Below are 17,156 nucleotides of genomic sequence, written 5' to 3' on the forward strand. Positions count from 1 at the left end.
ATTCCAAACACAAATTGCATGAACATTTTCTGTAAATTTCAGGTAACTTTGTACAACAGTGAGAAAGTTCCATAGAAAACAAAAAAAGACATTCAATGGAAACTCTGAAAACAATCGCCAGTGTATAATATACATGCATAAAACTTACCTCCAAGATCTGACAATCTGATTGAAACTAAACCTCAACTACTGGCTTTCATAAAATAAGGGCTCCATTAGATTGTACAGTAATTATAAATACATTTTTCCTGTTCGATATACATTTCTAAGCTATAATCATTTTGAAAGGGTATATACAAAGTAATAGTGCTTGGAGTAAAATGTGAATCTTGAGTGGACTCTTTAGCCCTGGTGACAATAACATATTGATGAAATAAAATTGAGACTAGGTGATAGCTGAAGACTCTGTCAAGAATTATGATAGGTGTTTGATGGCTGCTTGTAATATTCATATTGAATAATATTAAACTTATTTAGAGACCTTTCAAATATCTTTAGGTTTCAAACAACGGTTTGATGACCCTACTACTAAGGCATGCTCTTAATGGATTTAGTTCTTGATTTAGATATTCCTCCATCTAATTTAACAATATTGACAATAACTTAGTTTGATTATGTAATGATCCATTTTAGTGAGAGTATTACCCTTAAAAAGAATACTACCATTAGCCCCAGTAAAACAATATGGTTTGTTCCGCAACTGCACTGTTATTTGACAAATACTGCAAGTGGACATGGTCAAATGTAGTGAATGTACAATTAATGAGAAAACTAAATGGCTCTGAACTTCCTTCGTGATAAAAAGATACAAGATTCTTTCTATTCAAGGGCAAATAAACAACTAGTCACTTGCCTGTATACTGTGGTTCTTCAGTATTTGTTTCATTCATGGAGTCACATGTTTTAATCATCCCAGTAGTCAAGGCAGGAGTCTCATAATAACTTTTTAACCAAGCAGTAAAATGGTAGATCGAGCTTTAAAGGCTTAAAGGTACCATTTTGCTAACCTAATCGCATAATTAAAAAGGAACCAAACTTCAGCCAATCAGGACACAGGAGAACTAACACTATTCCCCTCAGGGGCCACCATACTTCAGATTTCTTAGAACAAGATTAAGTTTACTTCCTGACTGAGGTGAGCCCACATCAAAGAGGAGGGCGGGTTGCATGTGAATAATATATGCGAGATACCAATAATTGAGAACCACAGTTTAAAGGTAAGTAACTTGTATTTTCTCCATATATTCACATGCTTGAAGCAGAATAGAAAGGAGTACATAAACTTATATAAAGAGAGGTGGTAAAAACATATGTATTTGTACAAAACAGTGGTGATACAGTAGTAGGCAAAATACACACATAATAGGCTCATCTTAATGAAAAAGATGGCAGATGACTGCTTGGCCCACTGCAGCACTATCGTTTACTGTAGTCAAGATAGTTGTGTTGATTAAACTTATGCCAGTTCTTCCATGTTGCAGCCATGCTGATATGCAACAGTGGTACACCCACAAATAGGGCACTGGAAGTTGCCATAGTTTTTGTGGAACTTGCTTTCATATTTCCTTGTAAAGGCAGTCGTGCTTTTTGGTAACAGAAGAATATAGTTGCGGATACCGAGTGTGCAACACTGTTTGGATATGGAATGTCCCTTTATGTGGCGGCCGTATGCTATTAAAAGCTGATCGCCCTTCAGGAAACGCTGTGTTCTTTCAATGTGGTATCTGAGACAGCGTCTTACATCAAGCATATGCAAAGCTCTCTCGCAGCTGTAGGATTCTTGGAAAAAAGTCTCCAGCATGACTGGTTCGTTAAGGTGAAAGTCGGAGGGGACTTTAGAAATGAAGTGCAGATTTGTTTTTAGGATAACTTTGTTGTCTCAAAATTGCAAGTATGACTTCTTGATGGTAAAGGCTTGAATCTCGCTCAAATGTCTAGCAGACATCAAAGGCAACAACATGGCTGTTTTCCAGGACACACAGTTCATTTCTGCCATGAGAAGAGGCTCAAAAGGAGGTTTTATTAATTGTGATAAGATCATATTAAGTTGATATATATACCATTGAGTTGGGTAACAATAAACATCTGTTATTCAGTGCCAAGATAGCCTTCTGGGTGCATGTGCACTTTACAAATACACGTCATGCTTAAGTTATGTTATATGGAATTGGAAGCAATCTAATAGGCGGATAGGCTATGAATAGACCTGAACTCATTGATAATTCACTGCAACCAAAGGGATCGTAGGTTGGCTGACATTCTAAATAGTGAGATTGCTGCCAAATGAGAGTCGGAAAGACCAGAAAATGTAAATAAAATAAACAGAGAAGAGTCTGTTCCAGCAGGGAAGAAATAAGATACTAGAGTTAGAACACCACAGACAAAAAAGTATCTATTTGGCTATGTATCTCCTGTTTGTTGAGCCTGCACTGGCTTTGGTGAGTATCTCTCTGCAATCTTATTAATTAGAATTTGAAAGGAGAGTAAGCTCTGTGTACCAGTATTGTCTTGGCCACATTGGTTCTATTAGAATGAGAAGGCATGCTTCTCATTCATCTTGCTTATGGCCCTCTGTATCATTGGGAGCGGGGAAAAGGTGTAAATGAAGAATCCTGACTGTGCAAGCTGAAAGTCACTTCCCTATAACACCTGCAGTGGGAATCTTCTAGTGTGGAATCAGTATTTGTGGCTCTGGCTGTTTGAAAACAAATCAGATTTGGAGTTCTTCATCTCTGGATGATATTTCCCATTTGGTGTGTGTTTAGTTCCTATTCCTGACACTCCTTTGGTGTTCAGCTCAGAGTGTCGGCCCATAGGTTGTTGGCACCTGGAACATCTTCTGCTCTGGGAGTAACCTTGTGATTGATTGTCCATTTCCAAGTTTTCTGTACCTCCCAGGAAATTAGACAGGACTTTGTTCCTCCTGGTTTGTTTATGTAGTAAAAAGTCATTGTGCTATCCTTGCGAACCAGTACTGATGATCTTGTTTTTTTCTGAAAGAAGCCTTGAAGGCCCAATGCCACTACTCGTAATTCAAAAAGGTTGATATGCACACGGAACTCCTGAGGTGACCACTTGCCATTGACCTCTAATTCCTGAAGGGTAGCGCCTCAGCCTTCTAGGGGTGCATTGGGTGGAATAATGTCAGTCCCATCAACAAATTGTGTTCCTGATTCCACCATGACCTAGCTTCTTTGTGATTTTGACAACGTCATTGAATGAACCTTGGTCTTGTGCCCATTGACTGTCTAGTTCCTCTTGGAACTGTCTCATAAGTAAATAGCAATTTGGAATCAAGGGGATGCAGGACGACATCATACCTAAGAAAGATTTGAAGGTGTGTTCCAAAAAAGACTCCCTCTTTAGGAACTTGTGGGCAAGAGCTAAAATCTCTCTCTCTCTTTGGAGGGAAAAACCTTGCTTTGTGCTGTGTCTAAAATTGCCCCACAAAATCCTATTGTCTTTCTTGGTTTTAAGAAAAAGATATCCTTGTGGAGTGTTAGACCTAGGGTGGTGATTAGTTGTAGGCATGCACTTGTGTTGAGATCCTGGTGACTCAGGAGGATGGACGTTTGACTAATCAACCGTCTAGGTAAGGGAAAATCTGGCATCCCATTCTTCTGAGATCTGCTGCTACTGACACCATGCATTTGATGAAAATGCTTGGGGCTCATCTGAGATCAAAGGCTATGCCTCTGACCTAATAACGGTGACAGCCACTTCAAATATTAAGTATTTTCTGTGTGCAGTTGCACTGGAATGTGAAAATACACATCTTGGAGGTCCAGGCAGTAATCACCCTACTTTGGCAATTGAAGAATTTCTTGGAGAGCAAACATGCAAAATGACTGTTTCTTTAAAATGTTGTTTAGCTGCCATAGGTTGACTATCAGTCTTCATTTGCCTGATCTTTTTATGCAGAACATTTTTGAAGAGAAGGAGTAGGACACACATTCTAGTGTCTCTTTTCGAAGCAGCAATTCCCATCTCCAACTGAAATAAACAAAGTTATTACAAGAACTTCCTTTGGGGTGATTTATAGGAGGCATGTGGATGAATTTTGTGTGTCCATTGTGCACCAATTTCGGGACCAACTGATCTGCCTCAATATATTGCCAATATTTGTAGTAGTTGAAAATGTGTCCGCTTATGGAATGAGGGGAAAGTGTGGCTGGTGCCAAGGTAATGTCACTGAAATCTGGAAGATTCCTGGGATCTTTCTTGTGTCATAGCCTTTCTGTGGGGTGCCTTACTAGAGTAGTCAGATGAAGGAGGGAGTCTGTATTGCTGAGGATGGTATTGTTGACAGTAACCCTGCTGTGCCGGTTGGTAAGGTTGATGGCAGTAAAACTGGTAACTGCCTCTGGATTGAAATTAGCCCCTTCGTCTAGCCCTGTGAAAGGGCAGCGATATCTGTTGGAGAGCTCCTAAAGATCTTGTTGTATCACCATCCGATTTTGATTGTAAAACGTCATAAACGTGCTTTATAAACAGAATTTCTTCTTTATTAGGCTTGTTGAGAATGTGTATATGCGTACTTCAGGGTGAAAAGACCTTGCTTTGAGCCAACCTTATCTCCCAAGGATGGCTGCCCCTGCAAGCTGACAGAACCTTGTAGAGACTATGGCCATTGGGGAGTCAATAATTTCGGTGGATGTTTGCTTTCCTTTCTGAATAATAGACTTTGGGCCACATGTATCAACCATTTTTGCGTTTGTAAACCGGCCCGTTTGCGAATGCAAAAAAGGGTTTTCACATGTAGCAAACCCAAATTGCGATTTGGGTTTGCGATTCGGTATTAGGAAGGGGCGCGTTTAGGGTGTCCTTTCCTAATACCGAATCGCATCGTTATGCATGAATGTTTTGCGACCTAAATGCGGTCGCAAAACGTTCGCATTTTACCACCTACTTCAAGTAGATGGGACCCCTTCCCCCTTGTGAATTTTTGTAAAAGCATTTTTTAAGAGCATTCAGAGGTCCCACGGACCACTGCCTGCTTTTCCAAAATGAAAGGAAAACGTTTCTTTTTTTTCTCTTTTTAAAACATACCGTTTTCCTTTAAGGAAAACGGGCTGCTTTATAAAAAAAAAAAAGATTGCTTTATTTAAAAGCAATCCCGGATATGGTGGTCTGCTGACCCCAGCAGGCCACCATCCCTGTGATTTTTGCGATTCATAGGGGGTCGCAAATTGCGACCTACATCATTAATATTCATGAGGTAGATCATTTGCGATCCCCTAGGAATCCCAGAAAGTGTTCAACACTTTCATGCATGCCGTTTTGCAATTTCCTAATTGCGAATCGCCAGTATTCGCAATTAGGAAATAACAAAACGGGGCCTTCATACATCCTCTTATCTTCTGGGAGGAATTCAAGAATTGAATTTAAGTCAGACCACCTCTGTCTGTAGGGGGGGGGGGGTGAATAGGGGGGCAACGTTGGCCTTTACTGTTGCTGGATTTTTCATGATTTATTTAAACCTTCTGTCCAGATATAATCAATAATTGGGATACAGCTGGTTAAAGTTATTCGAGAGACATTCTGATGGTTTCATTGGTAAAGGTAGGTTAGACCTCTTTCATGCTCTCAAGTAATGCATGAAATCCTCTGATGTCATCAGATGGAGACTTAGGTGCGGTTGAAGCAGGCAGAGCATATAATGGTGCCACATAATCATCCTACTCGGAACCTACATCCTGTGGAGGGTCGTCAGGAATCTCAACCTCCTCCTGGTCTTCATCAAAACATATCCTCGTGTGTGTGTGGGGGGGGACGGGACAATGGGCCTTGAAAGAGGAGGATCAACAGGTTTCTATGACATTCTAGGACTGCCTAGAAAAGGAATGATTTTCAGTGCTCGAGGTGTTGATGAATGAGTATGAGGCTGAGCCCTTGGTGATGTTGGCTGAGTGGATTGTTCTGGGAACCTCTCATACTAATCAGCGAGCATGAAGTGTAAGTCCTTAACTAATGCTCTGCGTACTTGCATCATGAACTCCTCTTGATAATGCTTTTCTAAGGGCTCATTTTCTTATTGCACTTGGGAGGACTCCACCTCCTTTGGTTTAGAGTTCCTGGCAGAGAAGGAGCTTGTTCAGGGAAAGAGTATTCTCCTTCAAATTATTGCTCTTCAATCATCGTCCTTCTGATATTTAACATTTATTTGGGTAGAAAAGGGACTCTCATCGGGTGAAAATTCTGTCTCCAGTAAGTACCTTGGTGGGAATGGTGAGACTCTACTGGGTGATGTGCACCGTGGTAAAACAGGCACCAGAATACCTTATTAGGATAACCTTGGAAGGTTTCATCAACTGTGGTTTTGTTAACCAACGTTTTTAGTGTTGATGATGGGTCCACCGGCAACATAGCTGGTGTTGCCAATGCCGATGTAGTGGGCTTAATGAAAGCCATTGGTACACTGTCTTTGATGTGACTTGTCGATGATTTTTTTATCAACTGCGTCTTTGCTGATGGATCTGTTGACTGTAATTAAGATTTAGACTTGGATGGGTCGTGAGATCGAACCTTCCGACATGGTGAGGAAGGTTCAGATTGTGGTCTTAGTAGTCCTAAAGATACCTCCTTTTATTTTGGGCATTCCAGAATGTCTGAGGCAGAGCTACAAGGTCTACGTGATGTCACCTCTTTGCCCTTATGTCTTTTCCTTGTCAGATCATCAGAACACTCTTCCTTGGGAGGTATGTTTAGGAGAATATTCAGAAGACCAGTCACTCGTGGAACTTTTTGGAGGTTTTTGCCATACCTCCCTCTTCTTCTGATGATGGTGTCTCGCTGCACTTAATCTTTGGTAGCAATAATCTACATTCTCTGATCTTCAGCGTCTTAACAAAGAAGGAGCGATCTTGCATTCCTTGGTCTTCTGTCTGGGATGAAGACAATCAATACACTCCCATGGTCTTCAGAGTGTAATCTTGATTTCTCACAGAAGCCGTAAATCAAGAGAATATGTCTTACTTTCTTTTAGGAATAATCACCATGGAGTGAGCCAGGTTGAGGGGGTCAAATTGGGTTTCAAATTGAAGAGAAAACTATCTGCAGAAAAAAACTGAGCAAAGGTCAGGGAAACTCCTTCCACACAATATGTGGTAAGAAATCAGAGGTATGGTGGCCCCTGTGGGGAGTGGCACTGTTTTCCTGTGTCGTAATTGGCAGAAGTTTGGTTCTTTTTAAATGCCATGAATAGATTAACAAAGTGATCACTTGAAGCTTTTAAAGCTCAATCTAGCATTTTAATGCTTACCTAAAACGTTACTGTGAGACCCCTACCTTGATAATGGGGAAGATTCAAGCTTGTTAATCTATTAAAGATCCAATACTGGAGAATCTGTGGTCTCTTCTAACAGTGGCAACACTATTCGAAGTGGCAAAGAATAGGGTGCTATAGAGGAAATTCCTATCTGAGTAAGATAAACCTGTAAAGCAATAATGCTAGCATAGTGCAACATTATGTTACCAAAACTAGGTAACACAAACCCATAGCCGGCAGGCAATTATGATTTTCTAAGCAATGTATCCTACCCTGTGGAAGTGGAGGATACAATTAATCAGACTATTGAGATGTACAACTCCCTGGAGGATTTCATCAATCGAATTCATGGCACTTAGGCTAAAATTGCATATTATCACCAGTCCACATTGTTTTGTCTTTTGAGCCTTCAGCTTCCGACCACCAATTTTCCAAATTTGCTCTATCACTCATTTGTGATGTTACTGGAAAGGCAAAAGCAATACCCTAGGCTTGTAAATGAATATATATGCATCCCAGTTTACAGGTAGAGTGAAATGTTAGTACTAGACAAAGTTAATTAATTGCTTGTCACAAAAGAAAGCCTTAAACACGCCTCTGGTACAGCCCTTTTTGAAAACCAGCTAAATTAGGTCTCATAGGCCCAGTAAATATACGGCAATTTTTACCATTTGAGAAAATCACTAAAGCAGATGTCAAAGCTCAAATACAGAAACACTTGGAAGATCATGCATTCTCCGAGCATTTCACACTCACAGGGACTGAGAAACTGTACTGATGAATATAAGAGGGAAGCTACTATGGCTGAGAAAAGAGTGAGACCCACAGTTCTGATCTCATTAGATGCATCTCTAGTGTTCAACATTGTGTTCTAAGGCATTTTAATTAATTGTCTATATCAAGAGCTTGCATACACGCACTATAAATAACCATGCTTCTCCAGCAGGGACCAATAAGATGGGTTGAGTGACTATGAGGTAGCATAAGGATCAGCTTTTTATTTCTGAATAAATATATGCTTTTTCTTCAGCCAATGCAATCGGGGAGTGTGGTCTCTACCAATGGATGCATTACAATAGGCGTTGCTTTAATGGTGATAAGACAGACGTCTTTCTCGTTGCCTGCACAACTGCACGTCTGTTTCAAATTGTGGAATTGTAGCATGGCTATTCTCCCTGAGAAAATCAGTTAAAACACTTTTGTGGCGTTGCAAAGCAGAATCTTCTTCAAAGCTCAGGAATACACAGTGACAAGTAGCAGACGGCCATGTTTATCCCCTCTCGGAAATGTGCACTCTTCTGGAACAGGAGCAATTAGACACTTCATGTGCAGTTAGTAGTTTTCTCGTTTGCAGCAAGGCAGCATATTTTAATAATTAAGTCAAGGCATTGCAAACTACAAACGATTTAAAACAGACTCAAAACTGAGACATTAAGGGTTTTTTTGGCTGCTGAGATTACAGAGCATGGCTCTTCAAATTCAGGCCAGCAAAGAGAGCTTGATTGCAAAAACGGGACAAAGTTGTTCTGCTGCCCATTTAGAAGTGATTTCTAAGCTCCACTTAAACATCTCTGCACTTGTGTTGATCCAACGTTGTTAATGGCAAAATCTTCATTGAGTACAGTGAAGAAATTAGCTTAAGGCACAGGGCCCACATTTTTAACTGCTATCCAAAAAGCCTTGAGTGATAACCCAATCTTTAATGTTGTTAGAACACGCCTGAAAAAAATACTTTCTTTTTAGAGCACACATTTCCTGGTCATTCTGCTCTTTAATGGGTGGATTCTACATTTTTGTGGGCAGGAATAGATTTGGTTCAGTTGTGAATTTATGTGACTGCTGTTTTCAGTATCACTTTATTTATCTGGGTTAACTACTGTTTCCATTTTTACAGTTAAATGTACTTGTTGAGCCTCAAGAGAGCTTTAAAGGCACCATTTTGAGCTCTAAGAAATATGCAAATAAGGACAATCATGGATTTTTTTTTAAAATCGAAGAAAAAAGTAAACGTTCAGAAAAAAAGACATCAAACTTTAAATTTGTGTACCTTTTTTTCCAAGTGGTCTTTAACTTTGTAATACAGCTGTTCATAATGAGACTTCTCTCTTGTAGCTACATTAAGCCTCTGCTTGAGTGAATCAACTGATGTTTTCTTGATCGAGCCCTCTTCAGTCAAAGCCTTTACCTAACGAAAAATAGAAACTTGGTTAAACAGTCAGTGAAATTATAAATTACCATTTGGCATGTAATAAAAAAGAATTTTTAGGCAGAGGATATTTCAATGTAAGTTCTTTGACAGCATTTAATTTGCTTTCCTTTAAAAATCAGGACAGTTGACCAAAACAGCTACAATGTGGCTACTTGAATGAGAGGTATACACAAGAGATGAGCATCTCCCACTTCCAGCCCCAAAACTAGACTCTACAATGACAATCACAAGCAGACAGTATTTATGATCATGTCGATGGGCCCTACTGTATGGACATCTTCACTCCAACATATATTTTCCTTCACAAGATGGCAGAATCAACTGAGGCAGCCCCACCTTAGGAGGTTAGCTACTGACCTTAGGATGATCCAAAATCAGGAATCATAGTATATGAGGGGCCTTTCATGAGCAAAGGAAGATTGGCCACAAATACGTACAGTGGAGAAACCTGGCCTACAGATGTCTTCTTAATAGTTAAAATTCAGAAAATACAGAAACAATTCAGGGAGACAAGCAGGAACTGCTCCTGTGGGCAAAAATAGCCCACATATGCTCTGCAATTATATTCATTAGTTTGTGGTCTCATTGGTAACACGAGGTGAAAACACCAAACCAACAGTATATTAAGAACAGTGGTGTCCTTCCCATGTAGTCAGGTGGACATAATAAACAAAAAGAGAGGCTCAGGAAATTCTGCAGCAGAGGATCACTTTTGATTGTTTAAACAAATTTAGAGCACCACCAGTGTAGAAGGGCCGGTCGGGTATGTGGGTCTAAGAAATATCACAAAAACATATGAAAACCAACATCTGCTGTTTTAAATGTATAGAATCGCATTCCATGCTCAACTCAAAGTCTGAGAAGTTGAGTGAAGTGGTGAAAAATATGCAAGGGGAGGTAGGGCATTGGAAATTTAAAATGAGAGTGAACAAAGAAGGGGCAAAATGCATTTCCTGGTTTCAGAAGGTATCTAGGGACATCACTTCCAACGGGCGAAAGGACTGACAGTTATGTAGGGCAGGGAAAGGCCATGGAGAAATGTTCCCAACTCTGAATGGATGTGCAAACTGAGAGCACCCACCTGAGTAGATATATCCTTTTCTAGTGGAGTGAAATCCTAAAGGAAAGGAGAGGCAGAGGCAGAGGCAGGAAAGTGTCTGTGAGGCTTGAGTTCCATACTAGTTGGAGCGCATCTCTTAGCGAGTGTTCTCATGAAAACTCCAACAAGAAAGACTTTTGACAGTGTGCATTTGCAACAGCGTCAAGAAGATCTAGCCATGTAGTTGCCATGAGCCACCTTGGGAGAAGCCGCTATTCGTAGTGTTCCCGATGTAGATTGCTGAGCTGGCCTGCTCTGGCATTCAGGACCCTGCCTGGTGGTTAGTGGTCAGGAAGATGCCATGACTCTTCAACCAACTCCAGCGGCACACAGGTACCAGGATCCCACTCTGCCCTGTTTGGCGCAATAGCATATGGTAGGGTGGTGTTGTCCGTGAGAACCTGCACCAGCCTCCCTTTGATGGATGGTAGGAAGGTTTTCAAGGAAATAACAAATGGCTCACAACTCAAGCAAGTTAATATGGAGTCAGGCTTCCAACGGAAACCAGAGTTCTCCAGTCTCCACCTCCCATAGGTGACCGCCCTAACTCAGCTGTGACATGTCTGTCACCACTGTCAACTATGGGTGGGAAAAAGAGAGGGGCCTGATACTGATCCAATTGTGTTGAATTGCCACTATTGCAGAACATGTGCAGTCTCCTTCAACATTTGAATGGTAATCAAAGGGGTTCCTTGGTGCTGAGCCTACTGGAACTTCAGATTCCACTGAAAAGCCCACATGTACCACCTTGCGTAGTCGACAATGAGGATGCAGGAGGCTAAAAGACTAAGAAGACCCAGAACTGCTCTCATCAAGATCCTGTCTGAGGTTGGGATATCTGGATCAAAGCCTGAATTTCCTAGACTCTTTGTAACAGAGTGAAGACCCTGAACTGTACCGTATTCAGGACAGCCCCAATAAAAAGACCCTTCTGTGAAGGAGTCGTTGTGACTTTTGGGTGATTGATCATGAACCCCAACTTTGTCAAGGGTTTCACTCTCATCTGGAGGTGGTATAGGACTGACTGTAATAAGGCTGCTTTTAATAGCCAGACTAGAGGTAAAGGAAAACTGGAAGTCCCAACCTCTGAAGATGTCCACTGATCACTGTCATCATTTTTGTAAATTCCTAAGGGGAGCTGGTGAGGCCAAAGGAGAGCTGGGTAACCTGAAAATGTTCCTGGCCTACCTTAAACTGCAGATAACGACTGAGGGATTATTGGGAGGTTACATGGAAACATGCATCTTGGAGGGCCAAGGAGCCGCTTGGGTCCAGGGCAGCCAGGATCTAGGCCAGTGTGAACATTTTGAATTTGCCATTCCGGAGGAAGGATTTCAGAGTTCAGAGGTCTACAATGGGCCAAAGCCTTCTTCGGTCAGGAAATAGTGAAAGTAACAACCCTCTTCTATTTACAACTCCAGACGACCGTTGATAGCTCCTTTGGAAAGTAACATTTGCAACAGAACAGACATATGTTCCACTGCGATTCACTCTGATATGGAAGAAAGATGTGGCTGAGCAGAAACAAAGAGCAGGGCATATCCATGCTGACCGATTTGAAGGACTCGCCCATCGGACTTGATGAATCGCCACCCTTACTGAAAGTGCTGGATCCTGCCTCCCTTACGGTGGTTGTGCACCACTAATCACAAGCTAAAACAGCTTGGTGGCTGTTGCCACAAGGTAAGGAGACTGGGAGGACTGATGCCCTTGTCTGTCTGTACAATGCCGGTCAGATCCAATGTCCCAGCCTCAAAAGAACTAGAGTGATTGCAGCAGTGGCTGGTGAGACTGATGTTGCCCATACACCAGCTCCCATCTCGGAATTTCCAAAACTGATTGGAAGAGGACAAAAAATCCATGGAGTGTGCCATGGCCCTACTTTCTTTCAAATGTTTCAGGGCAGAATCGGATATTTGGCTAAATAGGTGAATCCACTGAAATGCACATCCATGAGAAAGGCCTGTACATCTCCAGAAAATCCTGTGGAGTGCACACATGATGATGGCAGAGCGCCACACAAGTGCCAACGAGCCTTAAGGTTTCCCATATCCACCAGCAAGATCTTGCTGGTCATGTCCCAGAGGATATGCATATACCAGACCCAATAAGCGGACTGCATTGACTAGGCTAGGCTAGCCGCTGAGAACATTTGTTTCCAACCACTTTACTCTTCATAGATTCCCTACCCAATGGAGTTGTGGGAAATGAATTGTGGTCCATCCTGCTGGTTGAAGCCTAAACAACCAGACCTTTTGCAGAAGGATGTTTAGCTCAAAAATCTGGATCCTCAGCCACCAATCTGTGACATCTGGCCGCTTGTCTATTCACAGCTGGGCAAGAACAGGCCTTTCACCAAGTGCCCATTAAGGTATCAGTGAGGGCCTCGTTGAAATGGAGCAAGGACAAGTGGTGGCTTAAAGATTTCCCTAAGGACACTGGTGTTAGTCTTACTAGAGGGCAGCTATTGGTCCAAAACCTCAGCTGCTTGTCGGACTACTGCTGAGAACGATGCATGCTCTTCCTCTGGGGTTCAAAATGGAAAATTCAACCTTATATCAGGCGAAATATCAAGTCCACTGCCCTCTTTTAAGTCCATATAAAAATTATATTCGACATAATGAGAGGCATATAATCACCACCTCTAGGTGGTGATAAGCTTTGGTCAGAACTAGACCCAAAAAGTCAGTGGAACCTCTCATGGCAAATTCACCTTTGGAGCTGCACTGGATCAGGGCCAGGCTGCATGGCGACCAGTTTTGCTTTTGTAATTTCATAGCGTGGCTTCAATTGGGATAGGGCTGAGGTGGGTTCAGTGTCAGTCATTGGAAAAAGCACTGGATCCTCTTCCAGCATTGGTACTGGAGTCAATAGGGAAGAGAATGGCGTAGATCGTTAAGCAAGGGTGGACGTTTGTACGGTACAGGTGCGTAACTAGACCAAAGGGCTCAGATTGCATAGAAGATGGATCCGCTAACAGTAACCAGAGTGGAGGCTACCATGGATCTTTTGGGCCCAAAGACACACCAGAAGGAGCCAGAAGAACACCAAATATATGCAGCGCGGGCTCATTAATGGTACCAATTTGTTGCGGCGTTGCCATTGGTCCAGGAAATATGGGCTGAATTTGGGTCTGGTTCTGCATCCGGAGAGCTGAAAGATGACCGACTGACATTGTGACAACCTAGAGCCTTCTCTTTGGGCAGAGATGGACAGATGAGGTTGAGTCCCGCTTCACTTTCTTGTGCTTGTATTTGTACTTCAATTTTGAATTACCGTAGGACTTCGACCATGGGGACTTCAAGTCATGTCCTGAGCCCAAGCACCAGAGACCCACCTTGCGCAGGTCTATGGCAGATGTCTGCTTTCTACAGTTACGGTTTGAAACATGTAGTCTTACGAAAGGGCATGATTCCTTAGCACACTGGATTTTTTCTTTTTCCAGCAGCTGTCAGAAGGCCGAATAAATTGGGAGTGGAATGCCAGATTTTCGCCGCAAGGCGCTGATGGAAAGGAAGTGATACCAGCATGCAGTGGTGGCCCTTACATGTGGCTCTGCACCTTCACTCATCGGGCCATACTGAGCAAACGCGGAGCTGCACATCACCACCAAATGGCACACAGGAGCATTGCTACAGAAACGTTTTCAGGATCCATTCAGGAACCAGGAGAGTGCTCTAAGTTGAGGATCAATGGTTTGAAGTGTTCGTGAGTACATCCGCCCTCCAATTGTGCCACAGACTCGCATACTGGTATGTGGTGGTCTGCTCGATTTTATTGATCCCCACATGTCAAATATATTTGCCTGGTTTTGCCCATAAGTGAGTATTTTTGAGTTATCGAGGTTCCCTACCAGACTGTCGTTATCTATATAAAGCGTCGAGGGAGTGCTGCAGTCAAAACTGTGGTGGCATCCAGTAGGTCTGAGTCATTAGAGTATTTGGACTAATGGGATGTGAAGGTTTTCCAAGTCTGGAGTATAATTTATTACTGTGCTTAGGCTATTCATCATGTCAGCTGTATATAAATTCAACAGAAGCGGGCAAGGACACGCCTATGCTTAAGACCATGGTTTCTGTTTATTTTCATACTTCTCATTAGGATGTCTTCTAATTTGATCCTCACTCATGAGCCTCAGTGTAATTGCTGTACGGCCTGTTGCACAGCGTGGAAAATACCTAAATTGGCAAGTTTCGCCCATAGCAATCTCCTATTTACTCAGTCAAAAGCCATGCTGAAAGAGGATACATGGACATTGGCACTCCTGTAGCAACTGCTTTCTGTGCAAGAAATCATAAGAGGATAATGCTGTCCTTGATCTCTCGACCTTTCATGAAACCTGCTGTAAGTACTGAAAGTGGATTTGCTTCTTCCACCCACACTTCTGATTGATGTAGCTACATTTTTTTTAATTGTTAGCCTCCGAGTCCAACAAAGCAATTGGTTCTGCAGTTCTTGCGTTTGACTCTGCCCCCCACCTGCCCGGCCTTTTTTGTATAAATCAGGTGTAGGATGGAGTCCACCATGATTTCCAATTGGAAGTTAAAAGGATTGTTAGCCGAGACCAAAAGACCAGTATGGCCCTGAAGACATTAATTGGCACTCCATGTAGGCCTGGCACACAGAAGGGTGGAGCACCTTTGAGAGTATTGGCAACCATATTTTCTGTTACCTGAACATTGGGATTGTTGTGATAGTTATGTTGCATGTAGAAGCACCATAACACAATGCTGATATATAAGATGTCCAGTTCACAACTTGGATTACATTGACTGAAGTTTTGTCTCCTCATATATACAACCTAGTCATTTGACTCCAGAAGCTCTTTGAGTCATGTGTCTTGGACCACCTGATTAGTAGTATAAACATGCTGTCATGTGGTTTGCCTTCTATGCCTATTATGAGCCCATTATGCAGTGCATTTAAAACTGCTTCTGTTTAGCGAGGCCTAGCGCATATGGATTTTGTGCATGTTATCACCATATGTACTAGGTTTATATATTCCGACAGTATGCTTCTACCTTATATATATCTAAATTAGTATGAATTTTTGATGTTTAAAGGACAGGCATGTGGTTTTAACTTAGATATGTAAATTTCTATGACTTACTAGCACCTGACATAATGAATCACAAAGTAGATTTTTCTCAAAATAAACAGTATCAATGGTTTAAATTGATAGTTCACAGCCCGCAGGACAGCGAGTGATGCTTCGGACTACTGGACAAGCAGACAGCATTGCAATTCTTTGTGAGACTATGCCAATGTCATCGTTGCGTAACAATTTTTCTACAGAAACGTAATTCTGCCTCGTTTTAAGACAGTTTCTTGAACCAATGTAAGAGTAAATGTTACAAATTGGTGGAGAGTACGAAAAAGAAAAACATAACATTTAATGAATTAAAGAACAATTACAGCTAGAAAATATCAGTACAATATTAATTTAATTAGTTCTTAATTTTCATTTTGCAAGTTTGTACCTTTACGCATGTGGAATTACTTCCAAAATGAAGTGTTGCTTGTTAAATTATGGGATCCCACCAGAATCATTGACTGCGCAACATCAAAGAAACCAATTATTGCACTTGATATAAATTGAATGTGACTAATGAAATTTGAAATTGTTTGGCTGTGCTACATCGATAACATTTAAACAACCAACATTGAATTTTGGAAGTAATGTTATGTGTGTAAAGATACAAACTTGCAAAATGAAAATGAACTAATAAAATTAATATTGTACTGATATATTCCAGAAATAAATGTCATTGTTCTTTAATTCAAAAAGTGTAATTATGGGTTTTTTTGGGGAAGCTCTGCCAGTCTGTAACATTTATTGTTACAGTGGTTAATGAAATGTTGGCACCAGGGTTGTTTTTCTAGGGTTTTGTCAACCAGGTAGAGGGAGACTAGCAGGGCCGTTATTACCCCAAACCGCTTGGTTTTCGTTTGGAGACAGGTTTTAGGCTGGAAAATAAATTAAGTTCAGGTATGCATGTGAGATGACATCTAAATACTGGATCTTTATAAAACAAAAACTTTTCATACTAAGATTAGACATGTAGAAATTCTCAAAATGTACTATGTTATCTGTTTTTTAAATTTCATACTGTGTTTTCCTTTTTGCTTCAATTGTTTGATACCTACGACAATGCTGTTGCATTTAGACTGCAATAAAATCGACTTTAAATAAAGCCTAAAAATAACAGTGTGGATTTCTTGTGTGCACATGGGATGAAAGGGTACCCATAACTCACAGCAAAAAAATCGAAATAACTGAGTCTCTGGTAGGTTCTGTCCCATGTCTAACAAACATTCTCTCTAAAGTAAGTTGAGAGGGATGTGGGGCATAACTTGTCTGTTTGCCCCACGCAAGCTACGTTACTACATACATGCGCTTGCCCGAGGACTGAGGGAAGGAATGCTGGGTTGCGATCATGGAAAAGTCCCCAATGACGTAACACGACTACCTCTCCCACAGCTCTCAATGCATTGATCTCTTTAATTTCTACCAAAACGCTGCCTTCATTTTTGCCACTTTAGTAGACCCCATTACAACTGTCCCCTCTGAGACTCATAGC

General features: G+C 41.5%; 1 protein-coding gene across 1 annotated transcript in view; it reads right to left on the bottom strand.

Moving 5' to 3' along the window:
- CNTLN (centlein) overlaps positions 1 to 17,156 on the bottom strand; it is a 1,182,709-nt gene that overhangs the window by 177,857 nt on the left and 987,696 nt on the right. The window contains exon 23 of the mRNA XM_085634784.1: positions 9,315 to 9,452. Coding sequence (XP_085490910.1) covers positions 9,315 to 9,452 — 138 coding nt within the window. The remainder of the gene's footprint in view (positions 1 to 9,314; positions 9,453 to 17,156) is intronic.

The sequence above is a fragment of the Triturus cristatus genome, chromosome 2_1 (genome assembly GCF_964204655.1).
Source record: "Triturus cristatus chromosome 2_1, aTriCri1.1, whole genome shotgun sequence".
In the NCBI taxonomy this organism is placed as follows: domain Eukaryota; kingdom Metazoa; phylum Chordata; class Amphibia; order Caudata; family Salamandridae; genus Triturus; species Triturus cristatus.